The sequence below is a fragment of the Mustela nigripes genome, chromosome 9 (assembly GCF_022355385.1).
Source record: "Mustela nigripes isolate SB6536 chromosome 9, MUSNIG.SB6536, whole genome shotgun sequence".
NCBI lineage: Eukaryota > Metazoa > Chordata > Mammalia > Carnivora > Mustelidae > Mustela > Mustela nigripes.
Window position 1 is genome coordinate 36,311,992 of NC_081565.1, and position 20,004 is coordinate 36,331,995.

The window sequence follows — 20,004 nt, forward strand, 5'->3', positions numbered from 1 at the left end:
CTGTCAAATAAATAAAATCTTGTAAAATTTTATGTATGTATTTATTTATTTATTTATTTTAAAGCGGGAGTCTTTGTCCGATGTGAGGCTTGAACTCACGACCTCAAGATTAAGAGTTGCATGCTCTAGCGACTGAGCCCGTCGGTTGCCACACGTTTGCCCATTTTTAAATTGGGAGTATTTTTTAAATTACTAAATTGGAAGATACAGTGAAAATACATGAAGAGGGGGAATAATAAAATCTATCAGTTGGTGTCAGCTAAGCAAAAAGGAGAAAATAGTTATCCCTACTTTACGGATGAAGTAATGCCCAATAATGCCAGCGAGTGGCAGAGCTAAGATTCATGCTAAGTTTGATTCCAAAAGGACAGTTCTTAGCCTTAATCAAGAATGACCAGTGCTTCCCTGAGCTCTTCTAGCTTAGCTCCCTGCTCCTAATTCTCTTGAACTTCTATGATCTCTCATCAAATTCTCCTCCTGGGGCCGGTCCGGCGCTCCCTGCCGAACTTCTTCGGAGGCGCCGGCAGATGGCGCTGAGGGCCCCCGCGGGCCGCTCTGTCCGGCGTGCGCTTGTCTGTGGTGCCAGTGGGCAGGCGTTGCTGCTGCGCTTCCGGGCATCGTTCAAGGTGAGCCAGGGTCTTCGAGAATCTACTCGCTCTTCCTACTGGTCACTCCCCTTTTCCAAAGGGACCCATCCCCCGCAGCTCGCAACCTAGTGTTCTAAGTACCGAAGCCACGGCGCCCAGGAGAAGTCTGGGTAGCCACCAGATGAAGCAGAGTCGTCCGGATGTGTGGGTCCCGGCGAGGCCCAACAAGCCCTAGACCCTGTGACTCTGGTTTGCTGCGCGGGGTAGGTTGCCACTCCGGTCTCCTGGCGAGACTGGCCATCCGGAAGCTGAGCGTGACTCCTCCCCTTGGTCCTCTTGGTCCCCACCAGGCGGCGCCGTCAGTCCCGCCCGGGTTACCCTGCGGTTGCAAGCCCTGGCCACCCCAGGGGTTTTGAGATTGGCAAGGAGAGAGGTGAAGAAATGAGCTGTCAGAGAGCTTTCTACCAGTAGGAATAAGTTTCCCTCGTGGACTGTGCGTTTCATCGTTAGACTCTCTTGGAGTACATGTGCAAATCCCTAGCTCCACCCCCAAAGATCCTGATTAAGTAGATCTGGGGTGGGGCCTGGAAATCAGCATTTTAAACAACTGCTCCAGGTTGATGCCCATAGTCTGCGGATCTCATCTTTGGAAACACTGGTATAACTGATGGAGAGGAACATTGCGTTGGGTTGGCTATGGGGCTGTTTATCCTCCGGAAGGCTTCCAAGAGGAAGTGATTTTTGCTTTGCTTTGTATTGAGGCACCAGAATATACATTACCCTACAGTGATGAATTCCTTCCCCGCTACCAGCAGGATGCAGAAGATCTCAGTGCTGCTCTTCCTGGCCTGGGTCTGCTTCCTCTTCTACGCCGGCATTGCTCTCTTCACCAGTGGCTTCCTGCTTACCCGTTTGGAACTCACCAACCATAGCAGCTGCCAAGAGCCCCCAGGCCCTGGGTCCCTGCCATGGGGGAGCCAAGGGAAGCCTGGGGCCTGCTGGATGGCTTCTCGATTCTCTCGGCTTGTGTTGGTGCTGATAGATGCTCTGAGATTTGACTTTGCCCATCCCCAGCGCTCCCACGGTCCTGGAGAGCCTCCTGTCTCTCTGCCCTTCCTGGGCAAATTGGACTCCTTGCAAAGGATCCTGGAGATTCAGCCCCACCATGCCAGGCTCTACCAATCTAAGGCTGATCCCCCCACCACCACCATGCAGCGCCTGAAGGCCCTCACCACAGGCTCACTGCCTACCTTTATCGATGCTGGCAGTAACTTTGCCAGCTATGCCATAGTGGAAGACAATCTCATTAAGCAGCTCGCCAGTGCAGGTTAGTCTGGGCCCCTTTGGAAGCCAGAATACCTTACCATATTTTCTCTTTAGAGGTCAGAGAGCCAGAACTTTGGGTGCTCAACTGCATGCTAGACTGCTGTGCAAGGACAGGGGAAGAGAGGGACCAGAGCCCTGCATGCAAGTGCAGGTGTGGGCTTTTTCGTTCTGGAGTTTATAATCTGCATGGAGTGTTGGTTTTACTTTTGGGGAGCTTTCAGTAAGAGGCAGTAGAGCAATGAAGAGGAGACGATGTGAGTCTGATATTCTCACAAGTGTGGAGGAAAGTGTAGAGGGTGCCATACCTTGTCCACTCACTGACTTGGAAAAAGCAGCATATACCCAGGAAAAACAGAGTAGCAAAAATAGCTAGGGATTGAGAACTAGCAGAGCCTTTTGTAGAAACAAGGAGTGAGAAGTCTGGTTACTGGGGAAAGTATGGTTATCAGGGGAAGCTTCATAGCAGAAAATTTTAGGCCTTGAAGGATAAAGAGTTGCTGGGTGAAATTGCTGGTTGAGATTTCTGAGACATCTATAAAGGGCATCCTCTTCTCTTTCCCTCTGCCTTGACTCTTGCTTAGGTTGTGACCCACTCTCATGTCCCTGCAGGAAGGCGTGTGGTCTTCATGGGAGATGATACCTGGAAAGATCTTTTCCCTGGAGCTTTCTCCCAAGCTTTCTTCTTCCCATCCTTCAATGTCAGAGACCTGCACACAGTGGACAATGGCATCCTGGAACACCTGTATCCAACCAGTGAGCATGGGGCCAGAGGCAGGCCTAAGACTGGGAGCTGGGGAGGGTTACTTCAGGTCACAAATTCTGAGCTTCCCGTGGGTACAGTGGCCTGGGATTGTGTCCCTTCACATAGTGTCAGAACTTGGCTGGGGTTGAGGAGTGGGCCTTAGTCCCCTGTGCTTAGTGTTTTTCCTTTCACAGTGGACAGTGGTAAATGGGATATGCTGATTGCTCACTTCCTGGGTGTGGATCACTGTGGCCACAAGTATGGCCCTCACCACCCTGAAATGGCCAAGAAACTTAGCCAAATGGACCAGGTGATCCAGTGAGTGTGGGATATTGGCTGGGGGAATGGGTTTGTGTCTGAGAATCTTAGGATATATTGACCCAAGAGAAAAAGTCTTTATCTTGGAGCCTCTTTCCTTGCTGAATTCTGCCTTTTCTAGGCATTTTTCTGAAGCTAGGGGCCTCATCCATCTTGAGTAACTCAGCATGCGGCTTTGGGAAGTAGGGTCATGACTGAAGAGGTATCTCTTTGCCAAAAGTCTAGGCCCTCCTAATGGAAGTTATGGTGGCGGGGAATGATCTCCTAGGAAAATCTTTATCCATTCCTACCTCCTGATGTATTTCTTGGCCCTCAGGGGACTTGTGGAGCGTCTGGAAAATGACACACTGCTGGTTGTGATTGGGGACCATGGGATGACCATGACTGGGGACCATGGAGGAGACAGTGAGCTGGAGATCTCTGCTGCACTTTTTCTGTACAGTCCCAAAGCCCTCTTTCCTGGTGCCCCCCCAGAGGTGAGGCCTGGGGTGTTCTTTGTCTGGTCTCTTGGTATTCAGTTGAATTATGATCACAGCATTCTTGTGGCTCTCTCCATTTTTGGCTCTCAAATTCATGACTCTGGGCATCCCCCACTCATTTCCTACTGAGGTCCCTATGTCTTCCATCCCAAATCCTGATCTCAGCTCTGTGGTGAACCCATTGGCCCCTCTCCTTTTCCTCTAGGAGCCAGAGATAGTTCCTCAAATCAGCCTTGTTCCTACGCTGGCCCTGCTGCTGGGCCTGCCCATTCCGTTTGGGAACATTGGGGAGGTGATGGCTGAGCTGTTCTCAGAGGTTGAAGATGCCCAGCCTCACTCCTCTGCTCTGGCCCAAGCCTCAGCTCTCCATCTCAATGCCCAGCAGGTAGGTGATGGACTAGGGTGGGCATAGGAGAAGCATAATGATCACTTGTTGTCATTTGTTCAGTCTTAATCCCACCTTCCATAGCCATGTCCTCCTTCCCTCCCTTCCCCCCTGTTCCAGACAGAGTTCAGGTCCCTGATTTCCAGATACCCCCTTTTTTTTTTTTTTTAAAGATCTTATTTATTTATTTGACAGAGAGAAATCACAAGTAGGCAGAGAGGCAGGCAGAGAGAGAGAGGAGGAAGCAGGCTCCCTGCTGAGCAGAGAGCCCGATGCGGGACTCGATCCAGGACCCTGAGATCATGACCTGAGCCGAAGGCAGTGGCTTAACCACTGAGCCACCCAGGCGCCCTCCAGATACCCCTTTTGATAACAGCTATCTTTGCCTCTGTCCTGGTTGATATCTCTGATGTTTTCCCCTTGGTCTCTGACCATTTTTGCCAGGTATCCCGATTTCTTCACGCCTACTCAGCTGCTTCTCAGGACCTTCAAATTACGGAGCTTCATCGGCTGCAGAACCTTTTCTCCAATGCCTCTGCTGACTACCAGCGGCTTCTGCAGAGCCCCCAGGGGGCTGAGGCAGCACTACAGACTGTGATTACTGAGCTGCAGCAGTTCCTGCGGGGAGTTCGGGCCATGTGCATTCAGTCTTGGGCTCGTTTCTCTCTGGGTCGCATGGCCGGGGGTGCTGCTCTCATGGCCGCTGCCTGCTTTCTTTGTCTGCTGGTATCCCAGTGGGCGACATCCCCAGGCTTCTGCTTCCACCCCTTCCTCCTAATACCTATGGCCTGTGGTCTGGCTGGTACCATAGTGTGTGCTGGACTCCTGACAACTACTGGGCTGAGGCTGGATCCAGTGGTCCTAGGGGCTATGGCTGCAGTGGGCTCACTCCTGCCTTTTCTGTGGAAAGCATGGGCTGGCTGGGGGTCCAAGAGGCCCCTGGAAGCCCTACTTCCCATCCCTGGGCCTGTCTTATTATTCCTGCTCATTCGTTTTGCTGCTTTCTTCTCTGATAGCTTTGTTGTAGCTGAGGCGAGGGCCACCCCCTTCCTTTTGGGTTCCCTCATCTTGCTCCTGATTGCCCAGCTTCACTGGGAGGGCAAGTTGCTCCCACCTAAGCTGCTCACAATGCCCCGCCTTTGTTTTCCGGCCTCCACGGGCCCTCCCCGACACAGTGGTACTTATGCCCTGGGACTTGGAGTAGGGTTGCTTTTATGTATAAGGCTAGCTGGGCTTTTTCATCGCTGCCCTGAAGAGACACCTGCTTGCCGTTCCTCTCCCTGGCTGAGTCCCTTGGCATCCATGGTGGGTGGTCGAGCCAAGAATCTGTGGTATGGAGCTTGTGTGGGGGCTTTGGTAGCCCTGTTAGCTGTTGTGCGCCTATGGCTTCGCCGCTATAGCAATCTCAAGAGTCCTGAGCCCTCTGTGCTCTTTGTGCGCTGGGGGCTGCCCCTAATGGTACTGGGCACTGCTGCCTACTGGGCGCTGGCGTCGGGGGCTGATGAAGCACCCCCACGTCTCCGGGCCTTGGTTGCTGGGGCATCAGTTGTGCTGCCTAGGGCTGTGGCCGTGTTGGCCGCTTCAGGGCTCATGCTGCTGCTCTGGAGGCCTGTGACAGTGCTAGTAAAGGCTACGACAGGAGCCCCAAGGACCAGGACTGTCCTCACTCCCTTCTCAGGCCCGCCCATTTCTCAGGCTGACTTGGATTATGTGGTACCTCAGATCTATCGACACATGCAAGAGGAGTTCCGGGGCCGGCTAGAGAGGACCAGATCCCGGGGCCCCCTGACTGTGGCGGCCTATCAGTTGGGGAGTGTCTACTCAGCTGCTATGGTCACGGCACTCACCCTCTTGGCCTTCCCACTTCTGCTATTGCATGCAGAGCGCGTTAGCCTGGTGTTCCTGCTTCTGTTTCTGCAGAGCTTCCTTCTCCTGCATCTGCTTGCTGCTGGGATACCCATCACCACCCCTGGTAAATACGTTTCTCAGCCCTTATTCCTCCAAGGACAGTAGTGATGTGACTTCAGCCTCGCTTGTTTTCAGGGAGGTGTTGCTCCTCAGATTCTTCACAAAGTTGGGATGGTCTTCCTGGTGTAGCCAAGCTAACTGATCCCTGCCACTGGCTCTCAGCAAGGCTCATGAAGGAGGGAGAGACATGAGTACTCTAAGATTCATTTCTTAGTGGAAATGCTGCACCTTCATGGAGTTCATTTCCTGATTTTCCAGTAATGGGAGTGGGGAATTACAAGTGTGTAAAGTCATAGTGAGCTGTTTGTATATGAGAGAGAGAGAGAGAGAGAGAGATGGAACACAGTTCAGATTAGAGAAATGGAGGCTTAGTGCCAAAGAGGGAATTAGAATAGCAGAGTGTTGCATGTAAGGAGGTCGGGGTGAGGGGCATTGTATGTGTGCAGCACTGAAGCAGTAGGAGGATCTGACTGCCAGGCAGTAGGCTATGGATTAGGGAATGGGATGTGACTGTGAAGAGGTTTCTGTCTTCCCCCAGGTCCTTTTACTGTGCCATGGCAGGCAGTCTCTGCTTGGGCCCTCATGGCCACGCAGAGCTTCTACTCCATGGGCCACCAGCCTGTCTTTCCAGCCATTCATTGGCACGCAGCCTTCGTGGGATTCCCAGAGGGTCATGGCTCCTCCACCTGGCTGCCTGCTCTGCTGGTGGGAGCCAACACCTTTGCCTCCCATCTCCTCTTTGCAGGTACTTTATTCCTCCGTTGCTTCCATTGTTTACCCTGACTTTCTGGAGAGAAAGGAGACCCCTGGATTTGAGTGGGTCAAGGTTATTTTGTTGGATCTTTGGGCACCCCTTGGCCAGCACTCCCTGGAGCCTTAGTCGGCTAGGGTGGTTGGGGGCCGGGGTGGCCTGGTTCCTAAGGCCTCCACTGATTCTAGCCCTGCCTTCCCCCTGAGGCAGTAGGTTGCCCATTGCTTTTGCTCTGGCCCTTCCTCTGTGAGAGTCAAGGGCCCCGGAAGAGGTGGCAGTCCCTAGGGAATGAAGCTGAAGCCAGAGTTAGGCCTGAGGAGGAAGAGGAGCCACTGATGGAGATGCGGCTCCGGGATGCACCTCATCACTTCAATGCAGCGCTGCTGCAGCTGGGCCTCAAGTACCTCTTTGTCCTCGGTATTCAGGTGGGTGCAGAGAGAGAGCACGGAGTTAGTGACCTTTTCTCATGTCTGTACATCACATTCTTTCATGCTTTGCCAAAACCCTGGGGGAGAGCCTGGACCGAAGTACAGATAAGCAAAATGGTTGCCTAAGGCTGTGGCCTCAAGGGGCTGGCTGTATTGAGACTTGAACTTGGGTCTCCTAAATCCTAGCCTTGGATTGTTTCCTCTCTATAAGCTAGATCTGGACCTTGCTGATTGCATTTGGCGATTCCTTCATTAGTGGACAGACAGGAAAAACTGAGGTGATGGCCAGGATTCTTTCCCAGACTATGTCATGGATCTTCCTTCCCTTCAGAGGCAGAAGGTGTGACTGACATCTTCCTCTCAACCTAGGAGGCAGAGCCTGAGTGTGATCAGCACAGGTGGATAGTGCTTGTCCAAGGTCACACAGTGAGTCATGGTGAGGCCAGGAAAAGACTTAAGTCTCCTGACTCCTAACCCAGGTTTTTTTCCACTGACATGCACTACTTTCCTACTCCTCCCAGTCCTCACAGGGGCAACTCTCCCTTTGACCTGTTTCCTCCTCCCCAAGTAACTTGACCTTTCCTGTCCTCCCTAGATTCTGGCCTGTGCCTTGGCAGCCTCCATCCTCCGCAGGCATCTCATGGTCTGGAAGGTGTTTGCCCCCAAGTAAGTGGATTTGCTTGAGAAGTATTGGTGTTGGGGAGGGTGAAGCTTGGAGGAAAGAATGAACATTAGGGTGGGCAGGTTTTGTCTCATCAGGGAAAAGGCTCTAGACCTACTCTCAGTGTCCCCTGAGAATTCTCCACTTTTCTTTACAGGTTCATTTTTGAAGCCATGGGCTTTATTGTGAGCAGCGTGGGACTTTTCCTGGGCATAGCTTTGGTGATGCGAGTGGATGGTGCTGTGAGCTCCTGGTTCAGGCAGCTAGTTCTGGCCCAGCAGAGATAGCCTAGGCGGCTAATGCTGGTTTGTGGCCACAGGCAGAGCTGGAGAACAGTCTAGCCTGGCCTATATAGGTGCTGGATCATCTGCAAGAGAGGCTTAGCTCCACTTTTTACCACCATGCAGCCAGGAGCTACTGACACCTGGGACTTCATTATTTTATAATTCAAAATCATAGTGGGGCCTGCTCCCTAACTCTTGCTTTCGAGGGTGGCCTCCAAAGAAGAATAAACTAATAATGTAAATATGTGTGTCTGAGAGGTGGCAGAGCCCCCACTGTCCTACAGGGACTAGGGGAATGGTCATTCTCCCCTTCCATGAGGCACAGATAACATCGGCCATCTTATGCAGACCTACCTATGCCTGAAAACCTTTGGGAAGTGTTTGAAAGTGTCTGAATTCACTTCCCTTACTTCTCCTCCTCCTCCTCCTCCCCTTACTTCATTCCTGTTATCCCACCTGCCATTTTTCTTTTCTTTTCCGTGTAACGTATTTTATTAAATTCTTATCCTTTGGCTGATAGCAGAGACTGCTGGAAAGACAAGCCCAGGCATCATGGAGTACACAGACTCATTGTCTAAAATCCGAAACGGTGCTGTATTCCCTCCTCTTTTGGGTTCTTTCACCCCAGAGCACCCTTTGTCCTTCACTTCTAGGACAAAGTGGCTTAGGAGGCCACCCTAGGTTTCCAGCATTTGCTATCATTTATCAGACCTAATGCCCTTCTTACATAGCATTTCATCTTGTCCCATTGATTATTCCAGACTTTAAACCAAAATTATAAGTTTAAAGCATGTGTGCTCTCCATCCATCTCACTACTGTGTCACATTGAAGTGCTGGCATGAAATTCTCATGGAAATGTGCCTCAAAGGAGGGTGGGGGGAAGCTCTTAAGAGAAGGGTCAGGCCTGCTATTTGATGTTCAAGAATGCCCAGGACAGGAGGAGATGAAACAACTGAAAGAAGAACAGATGTAAAATTGTGGAATAGCACTTCTTCTTGGCAGAAAGAAGACAAGCTGCTTAGTTTAGCAGTGAGTGTGAAGGAAAGGCATTCATGGCTGTGGTAGCTAAAGAAAGAGATGGAATTATTCATGGCTAATAGTCTGTAGTGCTACATAGGTCAAACAGAAAGATGATAAGAAATGTATACTATTTCAGGCAATTAGAGGATTGGACATTGGTAACCTTGGCAGGGATACACTAAAAAAGAGAGAAGTTAGGCCCCAGCTAAGACTAAAAGATGAATTAGAAAAAAGTCCCTTTGCTTTTCTCTGTCTCGTGGACACCATTCCCAGGCATCATTTAATAAGCACACAGTACCTCTGTGAGAAGAAAAGACCCTATTCCATCCCTAGCACCAATGGGAAGGATTTCAGGACTCCAGTTCCTCAGCTTCTCCTAGTCAGGTTCCACCTCGTCCTTTTTTTTTCTTTCTTTTTTTTTTCTTGGCAGGGAGCCTCCTTTCCTGGAGCCTGAAGCCTAAAGCCTAAGGAAAATACGCTGATCTGCCATCGGCTATTTCGTTTTCTTCTGATCTAACTTCAAGATCCTTTTGGAGAAAGATATATGGTTAAAAATTCTTATCCCTGCCTCCTAGTTGACATCAAAACACCCATTCCACACTAACTCACTGTTTTTCTAAAGAGCTTTATTGAGGTACAATTCATATAAAATTTGGCCATTTAAAGTGCACAATTCAATAACTTTTGGTATATTCACAGAGCTGTACAACTCACCAGAGTCCATTTCAGAACATTATCATCACCCCCAAAAGAAACTCGGTACATTTTCCTATCACCCTCCAACCCTCCCTACCTCCATCCCTAAACTTAGGCAACCACTAATCTCCTTTCTGACTGTGTTTTCTATTCTGGACATTTTATATAAATGGAATCCTACAGTATGTGTCCTTTTCTGTCGGGCTTCTCACTCAGCCTAATTTTTCAAGGTTCATCCATGTTGCTTCACGTATCAGTATTTCATTTCTTTTTTATGGCCAAATAATGTTCCATTGCAGGGATATATCACATTTTGTTTATCTGTTCATTCATTGATGGCCATTTGGGTTCTTAACACCTTTCAGTTTTTACAAATAATGCTGCTTTGAACATCCATGTAAAAGTTTTGTTTGGATGTATGTTCTCATTTATTTTTGGTATATACCTAGTGGTATATTGTGGAATTGCTAGGTCAAATGGTACATCTATGTTTAACTTTTTGAGGAACTGCCAGTTTGTTTTCCAAGGCGCCGTACCACGTAATACTCTCATGGTTAGTGTATAAGGGTGCCAATTTTTGCACATCCGTGCCTTATAATTACTACTTTTGATTCTAACCATCCTAGTGGGTGTGAAGTGGTATCTCATGGTTTTGGTTTGCATGCCCTTGATGATTAAAGGTAATGAGCATTTTTCTTGTGCTTGTTGGAGAACTGTCCATTCAGAGTCTTTCTCTGTTTATTAATTGAGTTTTTTCCTAATTTTTGAGTTATAAGCATTGTTTATATATTCCAGGTATACATACCTTGTCAGATACATGATTTGCAAATACTTTGTTCATTTTCTTGAGTTGTCCTTTCATTTTTTTTTTTTAAGATTGATTTATTTGAGAGAGTGTGTGTGCAAGTGTAGGGAGAGGTAGAGGGAGAGAGAAAATCTTCATTAGACACACTGAGCATGGAGCCCAAGGCAGTGCTTAATCCTAGGACCCTGAGATCATGACCTGAGCTGAAACCAAGAGCTGGACACTGACCTGACTGAGCCATCCAGGCATCCCTCTTTTTTTTTTTTTTTTTAGGTAGACTCCACTCCTGAGTTGGGACTTGAATTCTTTTGACGCTGAGATCAAGAGACCCATGTTCTACTGACTGAGCCAACTGCCCTAGTCTTTTCATTTTCTTTTTTTTAAAGATTTTATTTATTTATTTGACAGAGAGAAATCACAAGTAGACAGAGAGGCAGGCAGAGAGAGAGAGAGAGAGAGAGAAGCAGGCTCCCTGCTGAGCAAAGAGCCCGATGCAGGACTCCATCCCAGGACCCCGAGATCATGACCCGAGCCGAAGGCAGCGGCTTTAACTCACTGAGCCACCCAGGCGCCCCTAGTTTTAGAAAAAATTTTATCACTCCTACAGAGTCCCTATACTTTGTTTACAACTGATCCTCAGTTTCACTGCAGGTCACTGATCTGTTTTCTGTTTTTCTAAATTTGTCTTTTCTGAACATTTCATACAAATGGGGTCATCAAATACGTGGTCTTTAATTTTTATTTATTTGACAGAGATCACAAGTAGGCAGAGAGGCAGGCAAAGAAAGAGAGGGGGAAGCAAGCTCCTTGCTGAGCAGAGAACCCAATGTGTGGCTTAATCCTTGGACCCTGGGATCATGACCTGAGCCAAAGGCAGAGGCTTAACCCACTGAGCCACCCAGGCACCCCAATGACTTAGAATTTTTTAAGGTTCATCCATGTTGAAGCATGTATCAGTTTTTGCCTCTTTATTGCTGAGTCATAGTCCATTGTATGGCTATGATCTGCTAATGGACATTTGGATTGCTTTTAGGGTTTTTTGTTTTTTAGCTATTATGAATATTTTTGGAGCTGCTGTGAGCATTTGCATACCATTCTTGGTGTAGATGTGTTTTTATTTTTCTTGAGAGGTTTCCCTAGAGTAGAATTTTTGGGTCCTATGATAAGCTTATGATTTAATTTTTAAGAAACTGCCAGACTATTTTCCAAGGTAACTATAACATTTTATATTCCCACTATGTGTAAGAGTTCTAGTTCTTCCACATCCTCACTAACATTTGGTATCACCTGTGTTTTTATTTGTTTGTTTGTTTGTTTATTTATTTAAAGTAGGCTCCACACTTAATGTGGAGCTAGAACTCTAAACTGTGAGATCAAGAGTCACACACCCTGGACTGAGCCAGCCAGGTACCCCTGGCATTATCTGCATTTTAAGAATTGTAACCATTCTGTGTGTGTACATGTGTCATGGTATTTTATGGTTTTATTATTTTTTAAAGATTTTTAAAAAAGATTTTATTCTTTTAAGTAATTTCTACACCCAACATGGGGCTTGAACTTGCAACTCCAAGATCAAGAGACATACTGAGCCAGCCATGTTATCTTGTGGTTTTAATTTGCATTTCCCTGATGGCTAATCATTTTTTAATATGGTGCTTAGCCATTCATGTACCTTTTTTCCCCATAAAATTCCTATTCATGTTTTTCTGTTCATCTTAAAATGGTTTAGATTCTTTTCATTATTGAGCTTTGAGAGTTACATATTGTGGATACTGGTCGGTTATAAGATTATAAGGTAGGTAATAATCGGAAAATAATTTCTCCATTTTTGACTTTGCATTTTCTTTCTTTTTTTAAGATTTTATTTACTTGACAGACACAGATCACAAGTAGGCAGAGAGGAAGGCAGAGAGAGAGGAAGGGAAGCAGGTGCCCTGCTGAAGAGCCTGATGCAAGGCTGGATCCCAGGACACTGGGATCATGACCTGAGCTGAAGGCAGAGACTTTAACCCACTGAGCCACCCAGGCACCCCTAATTTTCTTGATCTTGCCTTTGTAGCAAAAGTTCTTAATGAAGTTCAGCTTACCCATATTGAGTTGGTTTTATCTGTGGTAAGGGTCACAGTTTTGCTTTGTTTCTGCGTACTGATAGCCAGTTCTCTTGGGTCTCATTTGTTGAAAGGGGCAGGTACCTTTGAGCAGAGCGGGTTGTGCAAGCCCAGGGCCGTTCTGCCAGCAGTCGGCCTGCATAGGGTTGAGCAGAATGCGGTAGCGTGCTGGTGCTCCATGGTGAGCAAAGAAAGGATGGGCGGATTAGCAAGGGCCCTGGTCTGGCCTCAGTTCGTTTTTGGAGATACTTTGTGCCTCGGCTGGGTATTTTGTGGCGACTCCGGGCGGTACTACGATTCCCAGCATGCACTGCGCGGGCCTTCCCTCTGCGGGGGCAAAGCTAGACAGACCTGGAAGTGTGGCTGCGAGGGAAGGGATGGGACACGGTTTCTAGTACCGAGATCGATTTCTCAGGGTTTTGGCCTGCGCGAAGGACTAGCAAGCCGAACCCTGAGAAGTAGCACTTCCGCCCTCTGGTCCGCCGTAGCCTCTCTCACGCATCGCTACCCGACTCGTTTCTTCCTCGAGTTTCCCGCGGGCACTAACCCTTGAAGAGGACCAACCGCAGCCGAGAGTTTTGCCGGCCGGGCCAACCAGAGGCGAGATGGAAGAGGCTGGGGTGGGAGCCGCCACAGTGTCCAGGAGATAGTCCATTTCTCCTGTAAAGGGCGAGTCGCTCCTGCTGGGGCCCGGAGGGGAGCAAAGGAGCTGCGGGGGGTTTCGGAAGCGGAAGGACCCCTCCCCGCTCCGGTGGGGACCGCGGCGGGGCCGGGCTTACCTTTCAGGGTTCCCCTCCAGGTGTCCAACCCCAGCCTAGACCACCATGTCGCACCAGAACCCTCTGGGCACCTCAGTGCCACACACCAGCTGCCTAGACCTGTGGAGGGAAAAGAATGACCAGCTCGTTCGACAGGCCAAGGTAACACGGTTGCTGGGACCCTCGCTTACCAGAAAGGGGGTTTCCGGTGGATTTACCGCAACTGATGGGGAGGGAGTGAGTTTGGCTTCCCCCGTCAGGAGCCAGAAATGACTGGAGAACGTCATCCCTTGCCACTGTTGCAAGGGGAGAAATAAGGATTGATCCTCAATGATACCTCATCCCACATCTGTTAGGTGGCTCAGGACTCGGGTCTGTCTCTGAGGCGACAGCAGTTGGCTCAAGATTCACTGGAAGGGTTCAGGGGACTCCTCCATAGTCTGAGGGGTAAGTAGGATACTCCTCAGGTTGGTCAGTTACCTTCCCCCACAGCTAGAGACCAGTTCCTGTTCTGCATTTCTGGAACTGAGAAAATTCCCCAAGGGACAGGGGATCCTATTTAAGTCACAGACAGGACTGGAGTGGAATTCACTTTGGTGCAGGTGAATCTCTTTGCCCCATCACTCGCCCTTTCCAAACTCTGCAAATGGCCATTTTGGTTGGGGTGAGGTGATCTTTGGGTTTGGATCTTATTTGGGGAATCTTTCTGCAGGGAGTGGTCTGTGAGATCAACTTGTGTTCCTCCAGGGCTCCCTGCAGCTGTTCCTGTTCTCCCCTTGGAATTGACTGTTACCTGCAATTTCATTACCCTGAGGGCGAGCCTGGCCCAGGGTTTCACTGAGGACCAGGCACAGGATATCCAACAGGGCCTGGAGAGAGGTGAGGGCCAGAGATTGCTTTCCATTTCCCTGCCAGATTGTCTGGGTTTAAGTACTTGCAAAGGGGATATCAGGAGCAATAAAATTTGTCACCTCCATGGAGAGAGTTGCAATTCTCTTATCCTCCAGGTGTTCCTCAGACCAGGAGCACTTTTTGTGACCTTTGGGCTCCTGCAGAAAGAGAAAAGCAGAGATGAGGTCCCAACCTCAGCTGTATGTTTGTCCTCTACAGTGCTGGAGACCCAGAAGAAGTTGGGGCCCAGACTGGAATGTGGGCTCAGGGGGCTGTGGGACTCCGTTCTCCATTATTCCACCCTTCTGGAGGTGCTCCCTGCCCTTCACCACCTGGCTGGCCTGCAGGCTGCCGTCTGGCTAAGCACTGACTGTTTGGGGGACTTGACCTTCTTGCTGCAGACCTTGAATGGCAACCAGGTAATTTGGGAAGTAACTTGGATCTAAGGGTCTCTTCCTGTTTCTCACCTGTCTCAGAGGCAGTAGCATCATTTTGTGCTGGAAAGGCTGCTGGGTTGGTGGTTAGAAGACCTGGATTCTCTCTGGGACTCTTGGTGACATTGCTCTGGTTGGTCTTTCACTGGGGGGATTCTCTTGAGTGGTGGTAGGTTTTTAATATTTATTTATTTGTTTTGAGAGAAAGAGAGAGGGATCATATGCACGGGCAGGGCATAGGGAGAGGGAGAGAATCTCAAACAGACTCAAGCGTAGAGCCGGATGTGGGGCTTGACCTTATGACCCTGAGATCATAATCTGAGCCAAAATCAAGAATCTGACACTTAACCAACCCAGCCACCCAGGTGCCTCTTGAGTGTTTTTTCAAATTGCTTAATGATCTTGGATAGGGTTAGGGCTTTTATTGACCTTGCTGAAGTCATCTCCCAGCTCAGTCTTCTCATCAATAACCCACACATAGTTCTTGCCCTGAGTCCTCTGGGCTCATACTGAATGAGGAGGCTCACTAAAACAGATCATCAGTGCCCCCAAGGTTTTCTTCCTCCCTTTATCCTCACCCCATAGCTATCTATGTCTTAAAACTGAGGGAACAGGAATCAGGAGGACCCTTGATTTCAAGGTCCAGTCAGGATAGACTGAGATAGGAGAGGAGAGGTGGTTTATAGGCTTAGAGCCTCTGATCACCCTTCTTTCCTCAGAGTGAGGCCTCTGAGAATCTGCTGCTGCTTCTGAAAACTTGGAGCCCTCCAGCTGAGGAGTCAGATGCTCCACTGACCCTGCAGGATGCCCGGGGCTTAAGGGATATCCTTCTTACAGCTTCTGCCTATCGCCAAGGTCAGCTAGCAGTCCTACTCATCCCTTCCTCCCCGCTCCCTGTCTTAAGGGGTCCTTTGGCTCAAACCTTCCCTGTCATGTACCATTCAGCTCAGTGGAGCTTCTCTGTACTTCTTGTTACCTATCATCCCCCAGCTTCCTTAAGTTTAAACCCTGAACTGACCTTAGGCCTCCAGGAGCTGATCACAGGAAGCCTGCCCAGGGCACTGAGCAGCCTACAAGAAGCAGCCTCAGGTCTATGCTCACGACCTGTGTTGGTCCAGGTGTACACGGCTCTAGGGACCTGTCTCCGTAAAATGGTAAAGACAGTCCTAGTGGGGGTCGGGGAACTTATGGGTGTTATAGACACCTTTCTGCGTCATGAGGGTAGCTGAGGCTTGTGTCCTCTCAACCTTCTAGGGCAATCCACAAAGAGCTCTGCTGTACTTGGCTGCAGCCCTGAAAGGGGGGTCAACATGTGGTCCCCCACTTCTGGAGGCCTCTAGGCTGTATCGGCAACTGGGGAACACAGCAGCAGAGTTGGAGAGTCTGGAGCTGTTGGTTGAGGTAAGGGACTGAAGATACAGGGATTGCTGAAGTGTTAGGGAGACTAATCAAATTGTAAATAGAAGGAAATAGGACTTCCAAAGATTAAAGATATACTTTTTTCTTTTTGTCCCTTTTAGGCCTTGAATGTCACTCACAGTTTTGAAGCCCCTCAGCTTCTCATTGAAGTAGAGTTACTACTCCCCAGACCTCACCCAGCCTCACCCCTTCATTGTGGCACACCGAGCCAGGCCAAGTACTTGCTAGCAAGCCGATGTTTACAGGTGGGAAGGTGAGGTTCCACTGCCTTGCTCATCTGAGCTCCTTTTCCCATTTCTGATGCCTTCCCTGGGGTGTGATTCTGCTTCTGTTCTTGCACGTCAGCTGTGTGGACGAGTCAGTGGTAGGACATAGGTTTCCACTCCTCGACCTTCTGCCTTATTGCTGGACCTGAACTTAAGATTCTTCACCCAGACACTAAGCTCTTGTACCTTTAAAATTCTGAAATCAATCGCTTCTTGGCCTTTTGGCTAAGATCAAGTGTAAAACCCTGAAATCTCCCAAATCCATTCTGTAAGGAGGGTAGCTCCAAGCTTGGATTGGAGCCCCAAGCTCCCACTCTCCCTACTCCCCAGGGACCTTGAGCATCCTTTTGTTAGTTTAGAGCCCTTGGCGGACCCTGCTAAGGGCCTAAGATGAAGCTCATAGGCTATGACTTCTCAGGGCAGAGGATGCTGCAGAGCATTACTTGGACCTACTGGCTCTGGTGCTGGATGGCTCAGAATCAAAGGTGGGTATGTCTTCAAGATTCTCTGTAATGGAGTGAGAGGGTTGGAGTCTCCTCTGGAGTAGAATAGGACTGTTGTTTTCTCTTTCTTCTGCTATTCTGTCTGTCCAAGCTGGAAGGCCAGACCACAAAGGTTCTCGAGCAAAAGGTCCGGGGTAGCAAGCAATGGGTGGTCTCTGTGGTACCAGAGCCTGGTGAAGAGGTTGGGGATGGTGACTAATGTCTCTTTAAGACACTGTGTCCTCTTCCCACCCCAGTTCTTTCCCCCACCTTCCCCTCCAGGGCCTTGTATGCCTGAGGTGTTCTTAGAGGCAGCTGCAGCACTGATCCAGGCTGGCCGAGCCCAGGATGCCTTGACTGTATGTGAGGAGCTACTCAGCCGCACATCATCTCTGCTTCCCAAGATGCCCCAGCTGAGGGAAGATGCCAGAAAAGGAACCAAAGAGTCACCACACTGCCCATCCTGGGTCTCTGCAACCTACCTGCTTCAGGGTCAAGCCTGGGTGCAGCTGGGGGCCCCAAAAGAGGCAATTAGTGAATTTAGCCGGTGAGCTCAGGAAGCCAACCAGAATCCTAGGGGAAGTGTGGAGGGATAATTTGCTGATTGGGACCTGAGTAAGCTCCATTCTTACCGAGTCACCCTAGAGTTTCTTTCTTTCTTTCTTTTCTTTTTTTTTTTTCACCCTAGAGTTTCTGAGGTTGACTCTTCCTCACCCCTATTTTGTGTTCCACTTCAGGTGCCTTGAGCTGCTTTTCCGGACCACACCTAAGGATGAAGAACAAGGTGATCTAGACTCTCAATTTTCCTCGTCCCTCCTGGAAGGGGAGGGGTGGTGAATGTGTTGCCTTTCCTTGTATCCTAGCCTACCAGGAGACTTTAAAAAAAGGTTGGGGGGGTACTCCAGACATAAGAAGAGAAGGAGGAGTACTTGGGATTCTGTAGTACTACAGTACACAGGTGCCTGTGTAGCAGGGACATACTTTTTTGACTTCGGGGTGGTCCCCAGGGCCTGCTTCCAATCGTGAGAAGGGGTGTATATCAGATGTGGCACTACAACAGCTTCGGGCAGCTGCCCTGATTAGTCGTGGACTTCAGTGGGTGGCCGTTGACCAAGATACGAAAGCCCTACAGGACTTCCTTCTCAGTGTGCAAATGTGCCCAGGTATGTATATTTGCATGATATCAGCTAGGTCCAGATGTACAAGGACAGAGAGGGCCATCTGGGAGGTACTTGGGGATCAGTGGAAGAGTGATGTTCCCAGATAGAAGGGGATGAATGAGGTTGTACCATATATACCTAGGGATATACCCAGGCTTGAAGACATTTGCAAGTGTGTGTGAGGACTCTCTGGAGTTCCTCAGTCTTTCCAGTGTCCTCAGACACAAAGACCACAACTATGCTCAGAGTTTGCTGGGGAGAAGCAGTCAGCTGAGCCCTTTTTCTTGGGCGGGCAAGGAATGGTTGGGAATGGACCCTCCTGGTTCCATGTGTGACTGTAGAAAAGATACTTTCCTGCTCTAAGCCTCAGTTTCTCCTTTTATAAAATGCTTAAGGCTGTGTCAGGTTCTAAGCCTTTCTACTTTGGGGTGGGGCTGCAGGTAATCAAGATGCTTCCTTTCACTTGCTTCAGACTCTGAGGAGGATGGATCGGAGGCATGAGGCCACTGCTCTCTGGTGGAGGCTAAAGGCCCAAACAGAGTTGCCACAGGAGAATGCTGCATGGTGAGGCTGAGGCCTGCGGGGTTGGGGCTGAGGGCAGTTGGCTTCTTGGAGTCCTTGAGTCTGTTGGGGGTGGGAATGAATGAAAGGGATGGAGTGGCTGCCTATCCTTCACCCTCAAACATGACTCTTTTTGCTCTCCAGGTCTCTCCCCCTGTACCTAGAAACCTATCTGGACTGGATTCATTCCCCTGACCGTGAAGCCCTTCTTGAGGAGTTTCAGACATCTCTGCCGGAGCCTCATGAACTGTAGCTGCCACATTTTAAAGAGCCTGAGCTGGGGCTCCAGTGGCCCATTTCTCTGTGGGGACGGCTTTCTGCTTTACCATTCTTGAGGAGTGTGGGTGAAATGGATCATTCCTGTATAAGTCTGGTATTGGTGAAGTTGGTAGGAGTCCTGCAAAATTTGGCCTAGTTACTGCCATTCTGGTTCCTTTGCCACCAAAAAGGCATTAACTTTGCTATGACTGACACCTTTTTTTCCTATATTCCTGTTAATTGTGTTGAGTAAAATGCATATTTATCTCTTGTTTGCCTACTACATATACTTGAGTGGGATGGCTCACAGCTGTCTGATTCAGTTGAGTGCTGGTTCTCTAAGATGCCCTCTCCCAACATCATCTACCTTATGAGATTGAGTTCTGGGTAGAAGAAAGGGAAAGGGCCACAGGAATCCTTGCAATGGCTTTGGTTCTTTCTGTTGCCTAAAAGCCAGAGTCTCAAAGCCCAGGATCCTGTGCAAGGTCACAGAATGAGTGGAGCTGGGTCTGGAAGGTGGTCTGGGCAGACCTCTCAGGACAAGGGCAAACATTTGGTTCTTAGAGGGGAGGGACAAGCAGACCTCTGAGTCTCTAAGTGACTCCCTACCCCTATCCCAAATTCTAGAAATTTGGGATTTGACAGTCTCAGTCAATCCTGTCTGTGTGGATAGGAGGTGAAGGGTGAATTAATATAATCAGCATGATACCAAATCTGTTTATTGAATTTAGTCAGGGCTAGCTGGCATTTGGGGCCCAAGGACTTCAAGTCTCAGCATGCAGCTTTCTTTTTTTTTTTTAAAGATTTTATTTATTTATTTGACAGAGAGAAATCACAAGTAGGCAGAGAGCCAGGCAGAGAGAGAGAGAGAGGAGGAAGCAGGCTCCCTGCCGAGCAGAGAGCCCGATGCGGGACTCGATCCCAGGACCCTGAGATCATGACCTGAGCTGAAGGCAGCGGCTTAACCCACTGAGCCACCCAGGCGCCCAGCATGCAGCTTTCTTGCTGCTTTGGGTTCTATTGAATCTACTGGGTTCTGTGGTTGCCTTTAGACTCCTTTTTGGACTTGAGTGCCCTCCCTCCTCTAGCCATTAATATAAATACCCAGTGGTAAGAGGAAGCATGTACCTCCAAGCTCTGAGGAACTGTAAAGCTTATGGGATTAGGGTTACCAGAGGGTGCCACAAGAATAGGGTGGAGTGGATTAAAAGGTGGG

General features: G+C 49.2%; 2 protein-coding genes across 8 annotated transcripts; both read left to right on the forward strand.

Annotated features, from left to right (window-relative positions):
* The first annotated feature begins 573 nt into the window (after positions 1–573).
* Positions 574–10,364, forward strand: PIGO (phosphatidylinositol glycan anchor biosynthesis class O). Of its 4 annotated transcripts, none has more exons than XM_059411420.1 (11): positions 592–626; positions 1,403–1,914; positions 2,523–2,666; positions 2,850–2,973; positions 3,290–3,449; positions 3,658–3,837; positions 4,282–5,809; positions 6,344–6,550; positions 6,767–6,981; positions 7,580–7,650; positions 7,803–10,364. In XM_059411420.1, exons 2-11 carry the CDS (start codon positions 1,404–1,406, stop codon positions 7,930–7,932), a joined length of 3,270 nt encoding a protein of 1,089 aa, XP_059267403.1. In that variant the 5' UTR covers positions 592–626; position 1,403; the 3' UTR covers positions 7,933–10,364. The 4 variants fall into 4 exon arrangements, with proteins under 4 accessions (XP_059267402.1, XP_059267403.1, XP_059267405.1 ...); XM_059411421.1 differs by having other exon boundaries at positions 611–626; positions 1,400–1,914; XM_059411419.1 differs by having other exon boundaries at positions 574–1,914.
* Positions 10,365–12,207: 1,843 nt separating this feature from the next.
* On the forward strand, positions 12,208–19,059 carry FANCG (FA complementation group G). 4 transcript variants are annotated; one of them, XM_059411424.1, is made up of 15 exons: positions 12,210–13,228; positions 13,359–13,479; positions 13,674–13,764; positions 14,065–14,196; positions 14,428–14,627; positions 15,362–15,497; positions 15,666–15,796; positions 15,897–16,043; positions 16,163–16,314; positions 16,746–16,812; positions 17,067–17,356; positions 17,547–17,593; positions 17,817–17,972; positions 18,410–18,533; positions 18,675–19,059. In XM_059411424.1, exons 2-15 carry the CDS (start codon positions 13,384–13,386, stop codon positions 18,781–18,783), a joined length of 1,878 nt encoding a protein of 625 aa, XP_059267407.1. In that variant the 5' UTR covers positions 12,210–13,228; positions 13,359–13,383; the 3' UTR covers positions 18,784–19,059. The 4 variants fall into 4 exon arrangements, 3 of the variants coding, with proteins under 3 accessions (XP_059267407.1, XP_059267408.1, XP_059267406.1); XM_059411425.1 differs by having other exon boundaries at positions 12,210–13,159; XR_009406271.1 differs by having other exon boundaries at positions 12,208–13,479; positions 18,442–18,533; positions 18,675–18,764.
* Positions 19,060–20,004: the final 945 nt, after the last annotated feature.